The 16,813-nt window shown below is 58.2% G+C and overlaps 1 protein-coding gene and 1 long non-coding RNA gene across 5 annotated transcripts; one reads left to right on the forward strand and one right to left on the reverse strand.

Annotated features, from left to right (window-relative positions):
• Nucleotides 1-4,326: 4,326 nt before the first annotated feature.
• On the reverse strand, nt 4,327-6,969 carry LOC110259230 (uncharacterized). 3 transcript variants are annotated; one of them, XR_014836570.1, is made up of 4 exons: nt 6,820-6,969; nt 5,127-5,224; nt 4,687-4,802; nt 4,327-4,568 (listed from the first exon to the last, which is right to left on the reverse strand). It is a non-coding gene; the product is annotated as an uncharacterized LOC110259230 (long non-coding RNA). The 3 variants fall into 3 exon arrangements; XR_014836571.1 differs by lacking the exon at nt 4,687-4,802 and having other exon boundaries at nt 4,327-4,496; XR_002341415.2 differs by lacking the exon at nt 4,687-4,802.
• A 1,383-nt stretch (nt 6,970-8,352) lies between these two features.
• MRGPRF (MAS related GPR family member F) lies at nt 8,353-16,449 on the forward strand. Of its 2 annotated transcripts, none has more exons than XM_085009898.1 (3): nt 8,353-8,459; nt 11,371-14,483; nt 14,524-16,449. In XM_085009898.1, the coding sequence occupies exons 2-3, from the start codon at nt 14,170-14,172 to the stop codon at nt 15,614-15,616; spliced, it is 1,407 nt and encodes a 468-aa protein (XP_084866024.1). In that variant the 5' UTR covers nt 8,353-8,459; nt 11,371-14,169; the 3' UTR covers nt 15,617-16,449. The 2 variants fall into 2 exon arrangements, with proteins under 2 accessions (XP_084866024.1, XP_020938349.1); XM_021082690.2 differs by having other exon boundaries at nt 11,371-11,479; nt 14,627-16,449.
• Nucleotides 16,450-16,813: the final 364 nt, after the last annotated feature.

Here is a 16,813-nt window from a genome sequence, read left to right on the forward strand (position 1 = left end):
CAAAGACCTAGGGGAGTTCCCGTCGTGGCGCAGTGGTTAACGAATCCGACTAGGAACCATGAGGTTGCGGGTTCGGTCCCTGCCCTTGCTCAGTGGGTTAATTATCCGGCGTTGCCGTGAGCTGTGGTGTAGGTTGCAGATGCGGCTCGGATCCCGCATTGCTGTGGCTCTGACGTAGGCTGGTGGCTGCAGCTCCGATTCGACCCCTAGCCTGGGAACCTCCATATGCTGTGGGTGGGGCCCTCAAAAGCAAAAAACAAAAAAGACAAATATGTCAGGATTCCACTCGTCTGATGTCCCAGAGTCATCAAGTTCACAGAGACAGACAGGAGAACGGTGGAGGCCAGGGGCTGGCAGGAGGGACGTTTGTGTTTAACGGGGACAGAGTTTCACTTTCGCCAGAAAAAAGGAGTTCTGGAGATGGATGGAGGTGCTGGTTGTACAACGTGAATGTACGTAATGCTGCAGAACTGTACCCTAAAAATTGGGTAAAATGGCACATTTTCTGTTATGCGTATTTGACCACAATTTATTTTAAAATATCCTGTTTTTTTCTTTTTTTTTTTGGCCATGCCCATAGCATGCAGCAGTTCCAGGGCCAAGAATTGAACTCACCCCACAGCAGTGACCACTCCGAATCCTTCACCGACAGGCTGCCAGAAAACTGCTTTGTTGTTGGTGGTGGTGTTTAAATTTTTTTTTTAATGACTTGAGATACACACACACCAACCTGTGTAATCTATTCAACTGACCCAGGCCTCAGGGGAAATTCCAGATCAAACAGCTGTACAAAGGAGCAGCACAATTCTGAGTTTTATCTGGAAAACAGCTCCTTGGGCCAGAAAGCTTAGGAAACGCGGCCTCACTGGAGCACTCAGACTTAAGAGCAGCTCTGCAACGCTGCCCTAGTTCCATGGAAAACGGTGACTAATTTGATGCAGAGTTCAAGGCATCTCTGGTCTTGCCACCCATAAGCATCTGTGACAGCCCCAGGGGAACAAAATGTCATCTCTATACTTAATGTAAAGTCACCTCTTGCCTGGCCCCTTCCCCGTTCCCCCAAATCAGGAGTGGGTTTACACGGGCCACCCTCACTGTCCATCCCAGCCAATCCCCCCTCCCTGGAGCACCTGCCTATGTCTTACAAGCCTCTCTCGTCACCATAACCCACTGATGGAGGAGGGGCTTCAGCGAGCTGGGGCCCAGACCTCTCAAAGCCAGGCGGGAGCAATTCTCGTGATTCTCCCGTCTCACTCCTTTACCTCTGTGTCCCTCGTCCTGGGATCATCTCCCAAATACGCTACTTGCAGCCCTCCAACAAGTTAAGAATAATGGAAGAGGTGGGTGGGCCACGGCGGGCTGTCTGCGCCCCCTCCCCCGACCTCCCTGAGTGATCCTGGGTCAGAGGTCCCCCAGCTGCTGCACCCACACGGGTCTAGACTTCGTGCCCCAGCCCCAGCCACGTTCCCATATTAAACCTCTTATTTACCTGATAATGTGATCCACTCAGAAAGAGCGCGAGCGAGATGCTGCAAGGGAACCTATTAAAATACTTGGAGGGGAGTTCCTGTTAAGGCTCCGTGGTAAAGAACCCAACTAGTATCCATGAGGATGCGAATTCAATCCCTGGCTTCGTTCAGTATGTGAAGGATCCAGCATTGCCGTGAGCTGTGGTGTAGGTTGCAGATGCGGCTCAGATCCCAAGTTGCTGTGGCTGTGGTGTAGGCCGGCAGCTGCAGCTCTAATTCGACCCCTGGCCTGGGAACTTCCATATGCTGCAGGTGCAACCCTAAAAAGATAAATAGATAGATAGATAGATAGATAGATATATAGATAGATAGACAGACAGACAGACAGACAGACAGACAGAATACAGGAAGGAGTTCCCACTGTGGCACAGTGGGTTAATGACCTGGCTTGTCTCTATGGCATTGCTGGCTTCATCTCTGCCTGATCCCTGGCCTGGGAATTTCCATACACTGTGGGTGTGGCCCCCAAAAATAAAATAAAATAAAAAATAAAGTACAGGGAAAGAAGCATACCAACCAGAGGGTATTTTTGGATCCTGATTCACACATGCAACCCTCTCCCATAAAAATAAACAAACACATAAGGAAGCAAACAAACACGGATCCCGGATACTGGTTGATTTTAAGGAATTACTGTTTATTACTTGTAGGAATGATCATGGCGGACTTTTAAAATGAAATGGTGGACCTTTCAAGGTTTCCTTGTTTTTCAGCGCCATGCTGGAGCAGTCACAGATCCGGTGAGTGACGACTGTGATTTGCTCTCAGGACGTTTGCTCGCAGGTGTGGGGGGAAGGGAGCAGGGTATAGACGGGCAGAGGCAGACCAGAGCTGGCGTCAAGACTGGCCGTGGAGTTTCAGGTGGGCAGGGCGGCAGGGCGACCACGGCTACACCGCAAGCTCTTTCCCCTACTACATCATTGTCTATGTATGCTCCTCACTGACTCCAGTTGGAATTCTTGCATTCACCTGTTTCTATTTATCACCTGCTCTTCTCTCCCCTCATGTCTGATTCCTCCACAATTCTTCCCCCAGCCCTGTTGTTGGTGTTCAGTAAATACGTGTTGAATGAAGATAAAAATGGATGGATTGATGGATGGATAAATGATGGATGAGGGAATGATAGATGGATGGACAGATAATGGATGGATGATGGATGGATGAACAGATGATGGATGGATAGATGGAGGTTGAATGAATGGGTGGGTGGATGAATGATGGATGGATAGATGGATGAATGATGGATGGAGGAATGATAGATGGATGGACAGATGATGGATGATGAATGGATGATGGATGGATGATGGATGGATGGATGATGGATGGATGGATGATGGATGGATGGATGGATGGATGATGGATGGATGATGGATGATGGATGGATGGATGATGGATGGATGGATGGGTGGATGATGGATGATGGATGGATGATGGATGATGGATGGATGATGGATGGATGATGGATGGGTGATGGATGGATGATGGATGATGGATGGATGGATGATGGATGGATGGATGGGTGGATGATGGATGGATGATGGATGATGGATGGATGATGGATGGGTGATGGATGGATGATGGATGATGGATGATGGATGGATGGATGATGGATGATGGATGATGGATGGATGGATGGGTGGATGATGGATGGATGGATGGGTGGATGATGGATGGATGATGGATGATGGATGGATGGATGATGGATGGATGGATGGGTGGATGATGGATGGATGATGGATGATGGATGGATGATGGATGGGTGATGGATGGATGATGGATGATGGATGATGGATGGATGGATGATGGATGATGGATGATGGATGGATGGATGGGTGGATGATGGATGGATGATGGATGATGGATGGATGATGGATGGGTGATGGATGATGGATGGATGGATGGATGATGGATGATGGATGATGGATGATGGATGATGGATGATGGATGGATGGATGGGTGGATGATGGATGGATGATGGATGATGGATGGATGATGGATGGGTGATGGATGGATGATGGATGGATGGATAAATTAACAAATGAAAGAACAAAAGAATAGTCTTCCACATGCAGGACAGAAGAGAATATAGGCTTCTGCAAAGATTCCCAAGACACATATTCTATCACAGACTGTCCAGCCTGGCTGGAGGAGGGGAGAGAGGAGGAAGAAGAGCACTCTCCCCCATCAGGAAAGCCAGCAAGACCTTGGAGAGACCTTTTAATTGCTTGTTTGTTTATGCCACCCCGTGGCACACAGAAGTTCCTGGGCCAGGGATTGAACCCACACCACAGCAGTGACGACACCAGATCTTTAACCACTAGGCTACCCGGGAAGTCCTTAAAAGACCCATTTTTTTTGTTTCTTTGTTTGTTTGTTTGTTTTACAGCTGCATTCCTCAACATGTGGAAGTTCCCAGACTAGGGGTCGAATCCGAGCTGCCACTACGCCACAGCTGCTGAAATGCTGGATCCTTTAACCCACTGGCTGGGGGTCAGAATGCCTCTTCAGCAACCTGAGTTGCTGCAGTCAGCATCGTAACCCACTGGGCCACAGCGGGAACTCCCCTGGAGAGACCTTTTTAATATCAGGATTGAAACCAAAGGACCTCTAGGAGACCCAGACCACACACACAGCTCTCCTGGAGGAGCTTAATCAAGCAGAAGAGAGGGGCCTCAGACCTCAAAGAACCAGCCTATCACCATAAAAAGGACACAGCGCCAGTGAGTGAATACACAACTTAGAAGAACCTTGGAAACTTTATGGTGAATGAAAGAAAGAAGACACAAAAGACCATAAATTGCGTAATTCCTTTTCTATGAAATGTCCAGAACAGGTCAACCCATAGAGACGGAAAATAGATGAGTGGCAGGGGTGTGGGGGGCAGAGAGAGAGACTGCTAGGGAGCGTGTGCTTCTTTTTGGGGGGTGACAATGACATTCTCTCCACTGTGGTCATGGCTGCACAGCCCTGTGAACATACACGGAAATCACTGAGTCTCACTTTGTTTTGTTTTGTTTTCTTTTCTTTTTAGAGCCGCACCTGTGACATATGGAGGTTCCCAGGTTAGGGGTCGAATCAGAGCTGTAGCCGCCTGCCTACACCACAGCTCACAGCAACGCTGGATCCTTAACCCACTGAGCAAGGCCAGGGATCAGACCTGCGTTCTCATGGGTGCTCGTCAGATACGTTAACCACTGAGCCATGGAGGGAGCTCCCTAGTCGTACACTTTAAAGAGGTGAGTCGTTTGGTGTGTGACATTTATGTCAACAGACCTGCTGAGGAAAAGGCAGCACCAGCTTATCAGAGGTGGAGCAGAAGGTAGGACAAGGCACAGGGCCGAGGTATCATCAAACCCCCCACCGCCCTCTCCGTGGTACAGCTGGGAAAGTGACGCTCAGCTTTCCCCAGGATTGTCAGAGGCAGAGTGGGACCAGAACCCGGGGCTCCGCGGCTCCCCTCCCATCCCGATGCCTCTGTGCCCAGAGCTGGAAGCTAGACACGGAGGAGTCCCAGCACCCTACCGCCCACCCCCACCCCCCCAGCTCCAGTCCTGCAGATGGAGGCAGGAGGGGTCCAACAGATACGGAGATGCTCACGGGCCTGCACGTCCTCGTTTCCAGAATCTGGGCTTCCTGCCTCCAGGGGTCTTTATCTGCCTCCTTCATCAGTGGATTCCCAGGGCCTAGAACCGTACCTGGCACATAGAAGATGCTCAGTAAGTGCACATTGAATGAACGCGCAAAGTGGGCAAGGCTCTGAGGAGGACGTGCTCCCCCTCAGGCGGGCTCTGGCTCAGAGGACACGGCCAGTGGTGGCCGCAGGGGTCATTACCGTCACTGCACTGTCCCCTGAGCAGATGGACAAAGGGCAGCAGACAGGTGAGAACAGGAGGCAGAGGGAGATCCTGAGCCGGGAGAGGCCATTCAGAGCTGCCCAGCACGGGGGACTCATCCGAGCCTCTGCCCTCTCTGCCTCCCTCGGCCTCATCCAGCCCCCACTCACCTGCTCGCACCCCTCCTGCCTGAGGGCCTTCACTCATGCTGCTGCCTCGGATGCCTTCCTGCCCCTTCTTACCTGAATCACTGCTGCCCAGTTTTCCCCACCGGCTTTACGGTCACCTCCTCCAGGAAGCCGTCCTGATCTCCCTGGTGAGCCTGGCCCTGGTGCCTTCAGTTCTGGGCATCTGACTCTGGTCTGCTTCGAGCCTGATGTGGGCTCCCTTAGGGCCAAGAGCTCTCCTTGTCTGCCTGCTCACTCTCAGGGAGCACAGTACCCAGCCCCCAGCAGGTGCTCTGCAGTGTGAACAGGCCTCCCTGGGAGGCTCCGACCCACCATCCAGGGAGCTGCCGGGCAGCAAGGGACCACAGGAGGGCCCAGCAGAGGAGGGTCCTGGCCCGCACCTTTTTTTTTTTTTTTTTCTTTTTATGGCTGAACCTGTGGCATATGGACGTTCCCAGCCAGGGGTCAAATCAGAGCTGCAGCTGCCAGCCTACACCACAGCCACAGTGACACCAAATCCAAGCCATGTCTGTGATATACACCAGAGCTCACGGCAATGCCAGATCCTTAACCCACTGAGCGGGGCCAGGGATCAAACCTGCATCCTCATGGAGCCTAGTTGGGTGCTTAACCCTCTGAGGCACAACGGGAACTCCCTGGCCTGCACCTTTGTCAGGGGCATGGGACAGGATGGGAAACCACAGATTCCGCTTATGAGGCTCAAGGCAGTGGACCACTGAAAATAAATGTCCCTACTTTCTACTGGGAGGGGAGCAGGAGGGCACCTGATGGCTGGGTGGTGGCTGCTCAGAAGAACATAAGGACAGGAGTTCCCGTCATGGCTCCGTGGAAACAAATATGACTAGGATCCGTGAGGACGCAGGTTTGATCCCTGGCCTCACTCCGTGGGTTAAGGATCCAGCATTGCTATGAGCTATGGTGTAGGTCGCAGATGCAGCTTGGATCCTGCGTGGCTGTGGCTGTGGCTGTGCTGTAAGTCGGCAGCTACAGCTCCGATTGGACCTCTAGCCTGGGAACTTCCATATGCGGCGGGTGCAGCCCTAAAAAGACAAAAAAAAAAAAAAAAAAAGAACATAAGGATGGAACAGGAGGGTCGGAAGTGCCAGGATGGTGTCTCGGTCTCCACGGGGCCGGCCACCTCCAAGTCGCCCTAAGCCTCGCTGAGGGAGGGAGGGAATGAATGACAACGATTCTAGGGTCACCAAGAACCTTCCCCCCCGGGGACCAGATCCTTACTCACTGCAGCTCCGCAAGTCATTATTTGCCCACCTGACAGATGAGGGATCCAGGCGGAGTCAGCCACGGTGAGAGGCAGCCCCAGTGTGGCCAGTGGGGCTCTCTCCCCGTCCCCGCAGGACCCAGCCTCCAGGCGGGAGGACCCTGGGTGGCCATGGGACACAGCAAACCCAGGCAAAGGATGGCTCTCCCGTTTACAAGCACCTCAAGTTAGTTTTGAAAGAAACCGATTTCCATACCAAATAAGGCGGTGGACTTCAGAGTCCGCTGCCCACTTCACACAATTCCTTTTAAGAGTCCAAACGCAATTACACTTGGAACTTGCCCGGATTGGCCTCCCCCTCTCCCCCCTGGCCTCCCCACGTAAACAAGCAGCCCAGCTGGGCCCCAGCTGGCCGGCCTGGAAGAAGGGGAGGGAGGGTCACACCGCTGCCTGCAGCCAGCCTCTCTCAGCCTTGGGCGTGGCCGTGAGCTTCAGCATCCTCCAGCTCCCCTCCCCTCCCTAAAAACGAAGGCCCCAGGAGCCCAGCTGCACCCTGCAGCGGAACAACCCCACCCGCATTGGATGTGGGGACATGGGGCTCCTCCAGGTGCAGGAGGCCAGCAGGAGGCCTGCAGCTCCAGGGCAGGTGCAGAGGCAGCTGATTTCTGGGTCCTGAAGATGCTCACCGAGGAACCCCCTCCAATCCGGGTACCATGCGTTCCGCAGGGAAAGCGCTGCTCAGAATTCCCTTGGGCTCCCCGGGGCCATGAGAAAGTTGGTCCAGGGCAGGGAGGGCTTCCCTGCTCCCCCGCCCAGGGGAAAGCCTCTCCCCACCATCCCCTGGCCCCTGCACCCCCCGCCCCAGGCTTTGGCTCCGTGCCCCAGGTCCCTGCAGGGGTGGGGGAGGCTGACTCATCCTCTTGCTGAGCGCACGCACCAGGCACCATGGCCCGCCAATTCCCCAGCGCTGTGATTTTCCACTTGCGCCATCTGATTGCTATTAGGGTTGGGGAAAGGGAATTCCTGGCTCCAGAAGCCCGCAGGGGGCCTGGGGTAGAAGGGGTACTGGGGTGCCGCCTGGGTGGCATGTCCATCCAGTTGCCCCCCCCCCCGCCCCGCCTCTCCACCCCAGCCCTGGGGCCCTCAGCCTGTGGCCTCCCGGCTTCTCCTTACCAGAGCCCCTCAGTACATTTAAACAACCAGGTGGGGACACGCCCCTCCCAGGCCTGTGCCCCCGCCCCAAAAGAATGCCCAGCAGGGGCCGATGGAAGGCACTGGGCAGGTGGACAGCCTGGCGCCCTCTCCAGGCAGCCCTGCGGACCTGCAAATTCATAGCTGGACTCGGGCCACAGTGCTCGGGCCAGGGTGACATCACCAGGCAGAGAGCTGAGTTCCCAGTGGGGCTCTGGGGGGGCTCCCGAGTGGGGCATTCCTTCCCAAAGCCTCACCCCGGCTCAGCCCCTCCTCCTCCTCCCCCTCCCCGCCTCCTCCCCTGCCGGGCCTGGAATTGGGTTTGGGGCGGGTTACACTTCCAAAGCCACCTCCCCCCGCAGGCAGGCAGATCTCTTCTCTGCTCTGAGTTCGTGTTTCCCGAGGCTCCGAGCCCTGGTGGTCAGCGACCAGAGGTGGGCATCAGGGGGAAATCCGCCCACGAAGCAGAGGCCCCCGAGGACCAGGCCAGCAGTTGCAGGTAGAGCACCATAGCGCCCAGGGCCCCCCGGGGGGGGAAGGGGGGGTGGCAGGCCAGGACCCAGGGCTGCACGGTCAAGGCCAGGGCGGGGAAGGAGAAAGACGTGAGCACCTTGAGTCTGGCGGTCCCCAGAAATGACATGGCCCCAAGCAGGAGCCCTGAGACCCCAGAGCAGTGGTGTCACCACCAGAGAAGGACCTCCCGTATGCAGCACTTCCAGGGCCCCAGGAGTCCCAGGGACACGGGGCAGCTTTGCGAGTCCCCCTCCGGTGTGTCGGGCCCCCAAGCTGTCCTCAGCTTCCAACTCCTGCTCCGGCCCCCTGTGGGTGGGCGCTCCCCCCCTCTCCCTCCCCACCCTCGCCAGCGTGCTTTCTGGAAGGGCAGGAAGGGAACACCCAGCAGACAGTGTCCCAGGCGTGATGGCTCCCACTGCTGTCATCCACACGGACCACACTGCCCTCTTTCCACGGAGCTTGAGCCCGGGGAAGCTGTGGGACCAGCCCTGGGGTGGACACCGAGGGATCAGCCACTGGAGGTTGACAGCTGCATCCCACCTTCCCCCGGGGTGGGCAGTGCCTGATGGGGTGCTGGTGTTGGATGAAGACAATTCATGAGACCTTCTGGAAGGTCTGCTCTATGTCTGGGGGAAGTGACAGCCGCAAGCCCACCTTAGAGACAGCGCTCTCGGGCACATCACAGGTGGACAAGGAGAGGGGGACAGAGGCCAGGGTGGGTTTGGAGCTGGGCGTGGTGGGTGGGGGTGACAAAAGGAGATGAGGAGCTTCTGGAGGCTGGAGAGGCAGACAGGTAGCTGGGGGCCCATCCCTGGGCGTGGCTTTGAGGGGATAGTCAGGAGCAGGCTGAGCTGGCCACATTTTGCGTCGGCTTTGGCCAGAGCTGGTTCTGCTACAGGCCGGAGGAGCACACATGCTCGCACACACCCTATACACATGTCACACACATGTGTTGCTTTGGTTCATGTGGGCTCCAGCTTGGCTTCCAGATCTCTCTGCACAAGGGCAGAAGCTTCTCAGAGGGCTGGTGGCAGGGCAGCAAGGGCTCAGAGATACACGGGGACACCCTCCCCTCCAACCAGCAGAGATGAGCTCAGGCCCCCCTCCATGCGCAGCCCCAGCCGGCTGCCCTGGGGCATCTGTCTCACCCGGGTCTAGCCTGGCAGAGGCCCTGGGGGCCACGCCTGGGGCCCAGACCTAGGAGTTGCCTTGTGTCTGGAAGGGCGGTAGAGAAGAGTGGAGCAGTGGAAGAGCAGGGTGGAAGCGCCTGCGGGTAGGGGTGGGGGAGAACACCCCAGGCCAGGAAGGGTGGGGGTGGGGCAGGTAGCTTGGAGGTCGCAGTTATCAGGACAGCCTGGGCAAGCCCCAGAGCGTGAAGCATGAGGCCTCTCTGTGGCCAGTGGGGACAGTGACCCAACTAGACTTCCACGGGGGCGGGGGGGTGGGTGCGAGGCGGGTACGTAGTAACATCTCTGCCCACCCCATCAACCCTCCCCATCTGTCAACCCAGCTGCGCACCCCTCCGGAGCTGCTCATTTGTTCTCGCACACGAGGGCTCCCAGCCCGCGAGCAGCCACCCCCGGAGAACCAGCACAAGCCGCACGCCCCCGGGGTCCTGCTCGCTACTCTTCTGGGCGGCGCCAGAAGGCCAAGGGTTAAAGAGGGGCGGGCCGCTCGCGGGGACCGCCTCCCCACGCAGCCAATGACCGGCGTCTGCCCGGCCCCGCCCTCCCGGCCCGGGGCGGAGGGGCGCGCGCGTGGCGGCTGGGTCTCAGGGCCAAGCAAGGAATTCCGGGGGAGTCAGGAGGAGGCGCCCAGCAGCCCGAGGCCTGGTTGTGCCCCCTCAGGGCCCCTCCTCCGCTCACAGCCTCAGTTTCCTCCCATCCAGGGGTCCCCACAATGGGTCCCCACAGTGAGAGGGATGGGTGCTTGCCGGCGAGTTGGGGGACAGAAGGCAATTCGAGGGGCCCCAAGGCGGGTAGACCAATCAGCTCTAGGCAGCCAGAGTGGACACGACGCAAGCGGGGACGCCCCCTCCCCGGCCTGTCGCTTCTCCCAGACCTCCTGACCTGCAGTCCTGGCCTAGCCTAGCTGCCCCTCCTCCAGCCTGGACAACGAGCCACCACCAGTGCCTGGAAGCTGGCCCCTCCTGCCCCCGCAGCTGCTGTAGTCCTGCAAAAACACAAATCTGCAAAGCTGCAGCGTGCGCGGCGGTTATAGTGTGTGTCCCAGGCAGGTGACCTCACCTCCCTACCCTCCTCATAGGGAGGTGACTACACCTGCCTGATAGCTGGTACCCAGGACCAACAGGAGGCTGGGTGTAGGCCAGCTGTTACTCACTGACACAGGGTTGATGGTGGTGACAATGATACTGCTGCTGATGGGGCTGCCCTGCCTTCCAGACCCGTGCAGGGGAAAGACCAGACCTTGGCATGTTACAGACACAAGGCAGGGGCAAAAGCCTCCTCCTCCAGGAAGCCTTGCTTCCACTTTCCCTCCCGGGACTGACTGCCTGGAACCCCTGTCTGGGCACAAAGGATGGGCCCAAGAAATGTGTGTGGGCAAAAAAGTGTATACCTCCAGAAGCATCTGGCTCCAGGAATCTCAGACCAAGTGGGAAAGGAGAGGGGCTTCTTTCCCAGGAGGTGTCACTAGGATGCCGGCATGGGGGTGAATGAGGACACCCCCTCCCTGGAGAAGGAGAGGGTGGTCCACGCAGATGTGACCTGCTCTGAGCTCTGCGGGAAGCCCCGTGCTTCCCACAAAGCCCAGCCTCCGAGGAGCCAGGGATGGCTCATCAGGCTGATGTCTGATGAGCAGCCCCAGGGGCCTGGGGAAGGGTCTGCGGGGGACTGGAGAATGGCGCGGACCTGATGGGGCCCTTTCTGCCTTGCCAGGTGTGCAGGCCAGTGAGCCACGAGCAGAGCCGTGAGGAATCTGGACTCGCCAGGCCTGGAGATGGCTGGAAACTGCTCCTGGGACGCCCATCCCACCAACAGGAACAAGGCATGTGCCACCATCGGCTCCCGTCCGAGGGGGCTCCTCAGCCTGGGTCTGCAGGACGGGTGCAGTGGGAGGGGGCAGACCCAGGCCAGCATCTCCCACTCAGATGCACTCTGCCACCCAGGCCCCATCCTCTAGCTCAGGACAGACAGGCGGGCAGCAGAGCCCTCTGGGCAGGTGGCCTGGCACGGGTTACCAGGTGCTTCGGACCCCCCGTACCTTCATCCCTGGACACCCTCGACTCCTGTCCCTGCAGACCTAGGGGCGTCTGTCACCAACCTTCTGAGGCCTCATCATCTCCTCCCTGGGGAGACAGGGCATTCAGCTCTTTCCCATGGTCAGGCCCTGCCAGGAGGCCCTGCGAGGCTGGCCCTGAGGTCACATGCTCCACGGAGCTCTGGGCCACCCTGCCGGCGTCAGCTAAGGCCAGGGTCCACTAGTCAGTTTACCTCCCACATCCAGGGACCAGCAGTGGCTGAGATTCTGCCCCCATCAGGCTCAGGCACCCCCTCTGCCCTCCTTGCACGTGCCCCCAACTCCTCTGAGGCCCTTGAAAACACTAGACTTTTCCTCTGGAATCCTGGGCAAAACGCTCTCAAGTTGGAAGGATCCCTTGAGTTTGCGGACTGCAACGTTTGAGAAAACTAAGGCTCATATCCGTGTAACTTGACCAGGGGTGAGTCCAGAGGTCGGGGCGGAGCTGGGCATTCCTGCCCAGGGCCCCGGACCCCAGCCCCCCTGGCATTTCCCCACCATGCCCGCAGCCCTTTCCTGCCTCCAATGGGGTCCACTGTGGAGTGGCAGCCATGAGAGGCAGAGATGGGACTGGCTCCGAACACTCCAGAAATCCCCAGAGAAAAGGCAGAGCCCAGGGAGGGGAGCAGGCTCCAGGACAGGCATTTTACCAGGTGGCATGTGGCTGGGTTGGCAGCTGCGTGCCCAGTCACTCACTGGCCCTTCCCCTCTGACTCCGAGGAGAGGATGGCAGATTTTTCCCAGCCTCAGCGAGAGGCACTGAGTAATCTGATCTGTCAGATGCAACCTTGCAGCCCAGCTCCCTCCAGCAGCAGAGGTGGTCCTCTGGGGGCTCCTTTACACCCTGAGCTGCCTAAATTACTGGGTCTGCTCCCCAGCGGCGAGGAGGCTCGCGGGAGGCTCGCGGGAGGCCACAGGGTGGCCTGGTGTGGTCAGAGCCACCAACAGGAAAGGCTGAGCAAAGAGCAGGCTAAGGGGATTGAGGGGTGACCAACAGACAAATGTGGAGCCAATGCATATATTTAGAGGATGCTGGATAGTGGATAGGACTCCCTACCCTGACTTCACGGAGTCTCTCCAAAGTTTGGCAGCACCCCGCAACCCCTCCTTGCAGACTCACCTTGACCTGGGCCAGGCCAGAAGGTCCCTCCGTTGGTTAAAGGGTGCCAGGCCCAAAGAGCAGTCTTTCGGGTCCTAGCTTTCTGCCCAGTTTTCTTCTAGGGACATCTAGAAAGGGGCAGAATGGTCCTGCTTCAAGAAACTTCCTGTTTGTTTGTTTGTTTTGCTTTGTTTTGATGGGAAGAGAGTCATGAGCAATGGGAAATGATACCCAGCCTTAGATCAGGGGGAGGCCAGGTTCCGACGGGATAGAGTGCTGGGATGGATTAGTGATGTCTGCCAGGGTGTGGGAGGGGGAGTGACAGTGCTCTGGGCAGCCTTGGCCACTTGGAATGAGAGGTCAAAGTCAACAGCCTGAGAACCAAATGCAACTTGTAGCTATGTTGTGTTTGGCCCACACAGTATTCTTTAAATGTGGACATTTAAAAATCAGGATAGTTCACATTACGATCTAGAGTTCTGGCGTCTCTGGGGAGTGGGAAAAGGCTGGCCCATCACTCAGCCTGCTGTCCCCCCTGGCACCTACCGGCTAGAGCAGGACAACTGCCCACTTGTGCAGGACGGGTGCCCTCCGCTTGCCTCCAACCTCCTCAGTTGCCATGGTCGTGCACCTACCCACCTTCGTGCCTTTATATGCCCGCCTAGACCCTGCCGGCAGGACTGATTTACCAGCAGGACTCATACGGCCAGGCCCATGTCAAAATACCGAAGTGCTCCCCACGGCTCTGTAAATGCCTCAAGTGTCTCCCCCTCTGAGGACCCCCTCGTTCCTCATGACCCAGAAATCCAAAGGGTCACCCTGGCCCAGCAGGGGACAACCTCTGATGCCCCAGTTCTCTCTAATCCCACTGTGGGTCAGCGTCCAGTTTTGTTTTGGTAACTTGCAAGTGATCTTATTTTTTTTTTTGAAATAAACATGTTCCTGTGTTAGCGTGAAAAATTGCAAGTGTGCAGAAATTTTGCATACGCCTTCACCAATGCTGTCATTGCTAGCCTATTGCCACGTGGACTTTCTCTCTGTGTGTAGTCTCTAGCTAGACTGTCTTTCCCAGAACCATGTGAAAGTAAACGGCAGGCACCAAGCCCCTTGGCCCCCCGTAGCCTGTATCTCTGAAGAACAAGGATGCCTCCAAACACAGGCACAGTACATTTTCCTATTCAGAAAGCGTCGCATTGGTGCCACCCTGTTCTCTCTCCATAGTCCGTGTCCGCGTTGCCCCACTCGTCCCCATAAGAGCCTCTACTGCAGTGGTTAGAGCCACTCTACAGTCCAGGCTGACAGCCCTGCGTTTATTGGTCACGTTCTTTTGTTTCCTTCAATGTGGAAAGGTTCCTGGGGCTTTTCTTCATCTCGCTTTACAAGGACATGTTCTAGCCAGTGGGCGGCCAGGTACTCTTATGAAGGACTCATTATTTCCACTCCTATAGACAGCTCGCTCCAGGCTCTGGGGAACAGAGTGGTGGCCAGATCAGGGGTGTCTTCTGCTCCAGCTGGAGCCAATTCGTTGCTCCAGGGCCAAGTCTGTAATCAGGACCAGCACACCTGGGCTGGGCTGTGGGTTTGGGGGTGGAGCCCAGCACACCTGGACGCAGGTGCGGGTCTGAGGGTGGGGCCCAGCACGCCTAGACGCAGGTGCGGGGCGGGGGGCGGGGCCCAGCACAACTGGACGCAGGTGCGGGGCGGGGGGCGGGGCCCAGCACAACTGGACGCAGGTGCGGGGCGGGGGGCGGGGCCCAGCCAGCATCCTCAGGTGTTTCCCCTCCACGCCTGCGCAGATGTGTCCCGGCGTGAGCGAGGCCCCGGAGCTCTACAGCCGCGGCTTCCTGACCATCGAGCAGATCACCATGCTGCCGCCGCCGGCCGTCATGAACTACATCTTCCTGCTTCTCTGTCTGTGCGGCCTGGTGGGCAACGGGCTGGTCCTCTGGTTCTTCGGCTTCTCCATCAAGAGGAGCCCCTTCTCCATCTACTTCCTGCACTTGGCCAGCGCCGACGTCGGCTACCTCTTTAGCAAGGCCGTGTTCTCCGTCCTCAACACCGGCGGCTTCCTGAGCACCTTTGCCGACTACGTCCGCGCCGTGTGCCGGATCCTGGGGCTCTGCATGTTTGTCACCGGCGTGAGCCTCCTGCCAGCCATCAGCTTGGAGCGCTGCCTGTCGGTCCTCTTCCCCCACTGGTACTGGCGCCGCCGGCCCAAGCGCCTGTCCGCCGTGGTGTGCTCCCTGCTCTGGGCCCTGTCGCTCCTGGTCACCAGCATCCACAACTACTTCTGCGTGTTCCTGGGCCACGAGGCATCCGGATCCGGGGCGGGCTGCAGGCACATGGACACCTTCCTGGGCATCCTGCTTTTCCTGGTCTTCTGCCCGCTCATGGTGCTGCCCTGCCTGGCGCTCATCCTGCAGGTGGAATGCCGGGCCCGGCGGCGCCAGCGCTCCGCCAAGCTCAACCACGTCGTCCTGGCCATGGTCTCCGTTTTCCTCGTGTCCTCCATCTACTTAGGGATCGACTGGTTCCTCTTCTGGGTCTTCCAGATCCCGGCCCCCTTCCCCGAGTATGTCACCGACCTGTGTATCTGCATCAACAGCAGCGCCAAGCCGGTCGTCTACTTCCTGGCCGGAAGGGACAAGTCGCAGCGGCTATGGGAGCCCCTCAGGGTGGTCTTCCAGCGGGCCCTGCGTGATGGGGCCGAGCTGGGGGAGGCCGGGGGCGGCACGCCCAACACCGTCACCATGGAGATGCAGTGCCCCTCGGGCAACGCCTCCTGAGAGGCCGGCGCCCCCGCAGGGCAGGCAGGGGCCTCCAGAGGCCCTTTGCAAAGGGACAGGAGCTGGGTGTGTGCCCTGGTGCCCAAGCTCAAGGAGAAAGGTCTGTGCCCGTCCCGCGTGCTCCCTGGGCTGAGGCTCCGGGGTGGCCAACTGCAAACACAGGGACACAGACCCTGTGGCCCCGCCAGGCTCCCCCAGCCACCCCCTTTCCAAGACCCAGTGTACCGAAGGTGCCCCTGGTGGGGGCGGCAGTTGTGGGGTTCCTCCTCGCCCCAGGCTGGCCAGGCTGGTCAGGAAAGGAGAAGAGGGGGTCCCCCAGCCCCACCCACCTCCTGCCTCTTTAGTCAGGCCTCCTTGAGAAGTTCACGGCCAGTGTGGTCGCCCATCAGGCCAGCAGTCTCGTCCTGCCATTAGGACACCTGCTCTCTCCATTCTGTCCTCTCTGGAGAGGGTTCTCCTTAAGCTGCCTTGTAGCTCAGTCCTTCTGCTGACCACGTCCCTGCCACTGGCGCATCCTTCAGTGACTGAAACGGGGGACTTTCTGTCACAGCGAGCCTCTGGACTCGGAAAGGACCCCTCAGCCAGCTTGGCTGGGTGACCCTCTTTTCTGACGCCGTGCTGGCCAGAGTGTCCGAGCTGCCATCCGCCTGGTCCACAGGGCTCGACGGGCCATCCAGGCAGCCTCTAGGCTCCGGCCCCCACCCAGCAGTGGGCACTGGCTCTGCCTGGTGCCCCCCAGCCTGCCTGCAAGCACAGTGGCCCAGCGGAGCAGATGGCAGTTTTATGAGGGACAGGAAATGCCTATCAATAAACGTTTTCTATCTTGCACTGAAGAAGGCTCCCTGCCCTCTGTCTGGTCCCTGTTCTTGTGCCCACAGTGAGAATCCCAGGGCAACCGAAGCCCGGATGGGGCAGCCTGTGTGTACACCTCAGATCTTGCACCGCTCTCCCGGCTGGCCTGTCTACACCCTGGTGCACCCCTCTCCTGGCTGGCCTGTCTACACTCTGGCGTGCCCCCTGTCCTGGTAGGCTGGCCACTCCTCTTGCTGGAGGGCGTCCCTGGGAGCTCACCTCTTCCTCAGGGGCCCCCACCCCAGGCCTCCAGCCCTGAGCCCCTTCCCCGTGGGGAGCTGCCCCCCACCCAGAAGCTCCACAGGCCCGCTGCCTGCTGCTGCGGCTCAGGACCCAGGCCAAGTT

The sequence above is a fragment of the Sus scrofa genome, chromosome 2 (genome assembly GCF_054392235.1).
Source record: "Sus scrofa isolate SSC_HxYL_T2T_F1_AM1 chromosome 2, Sscrofa_HxYL_maternal_Yorkshire_Landrace_v2.0, whole genome shotgun sequence".
In the NCBI taxonomy this organism is placed as follows: domain Eukaryota; kingdom Metazoa; phylum Chordata; class Mammalia; order Artiodactyla; family Suidae; genus Sus; species Sus scrofa.

Bases quoted from the DNA above. Each gene is read 5' to 3' on its own strand.
- MRGPRF (XM_085009898.1), top strand. From the start codon at position 14,170: ATGTGGAAAGGTTCCTGGGGCTTTTCTTCATCTCGCTTTACAAGGACA. The intron at 14,484-14,523 runs GTGCGGGGCGGG...AACTGGACGCAG, and splicing joins CCCAGCACGCCTAGACGCAG to GTGCGGGGCGGGGGGCGGGG.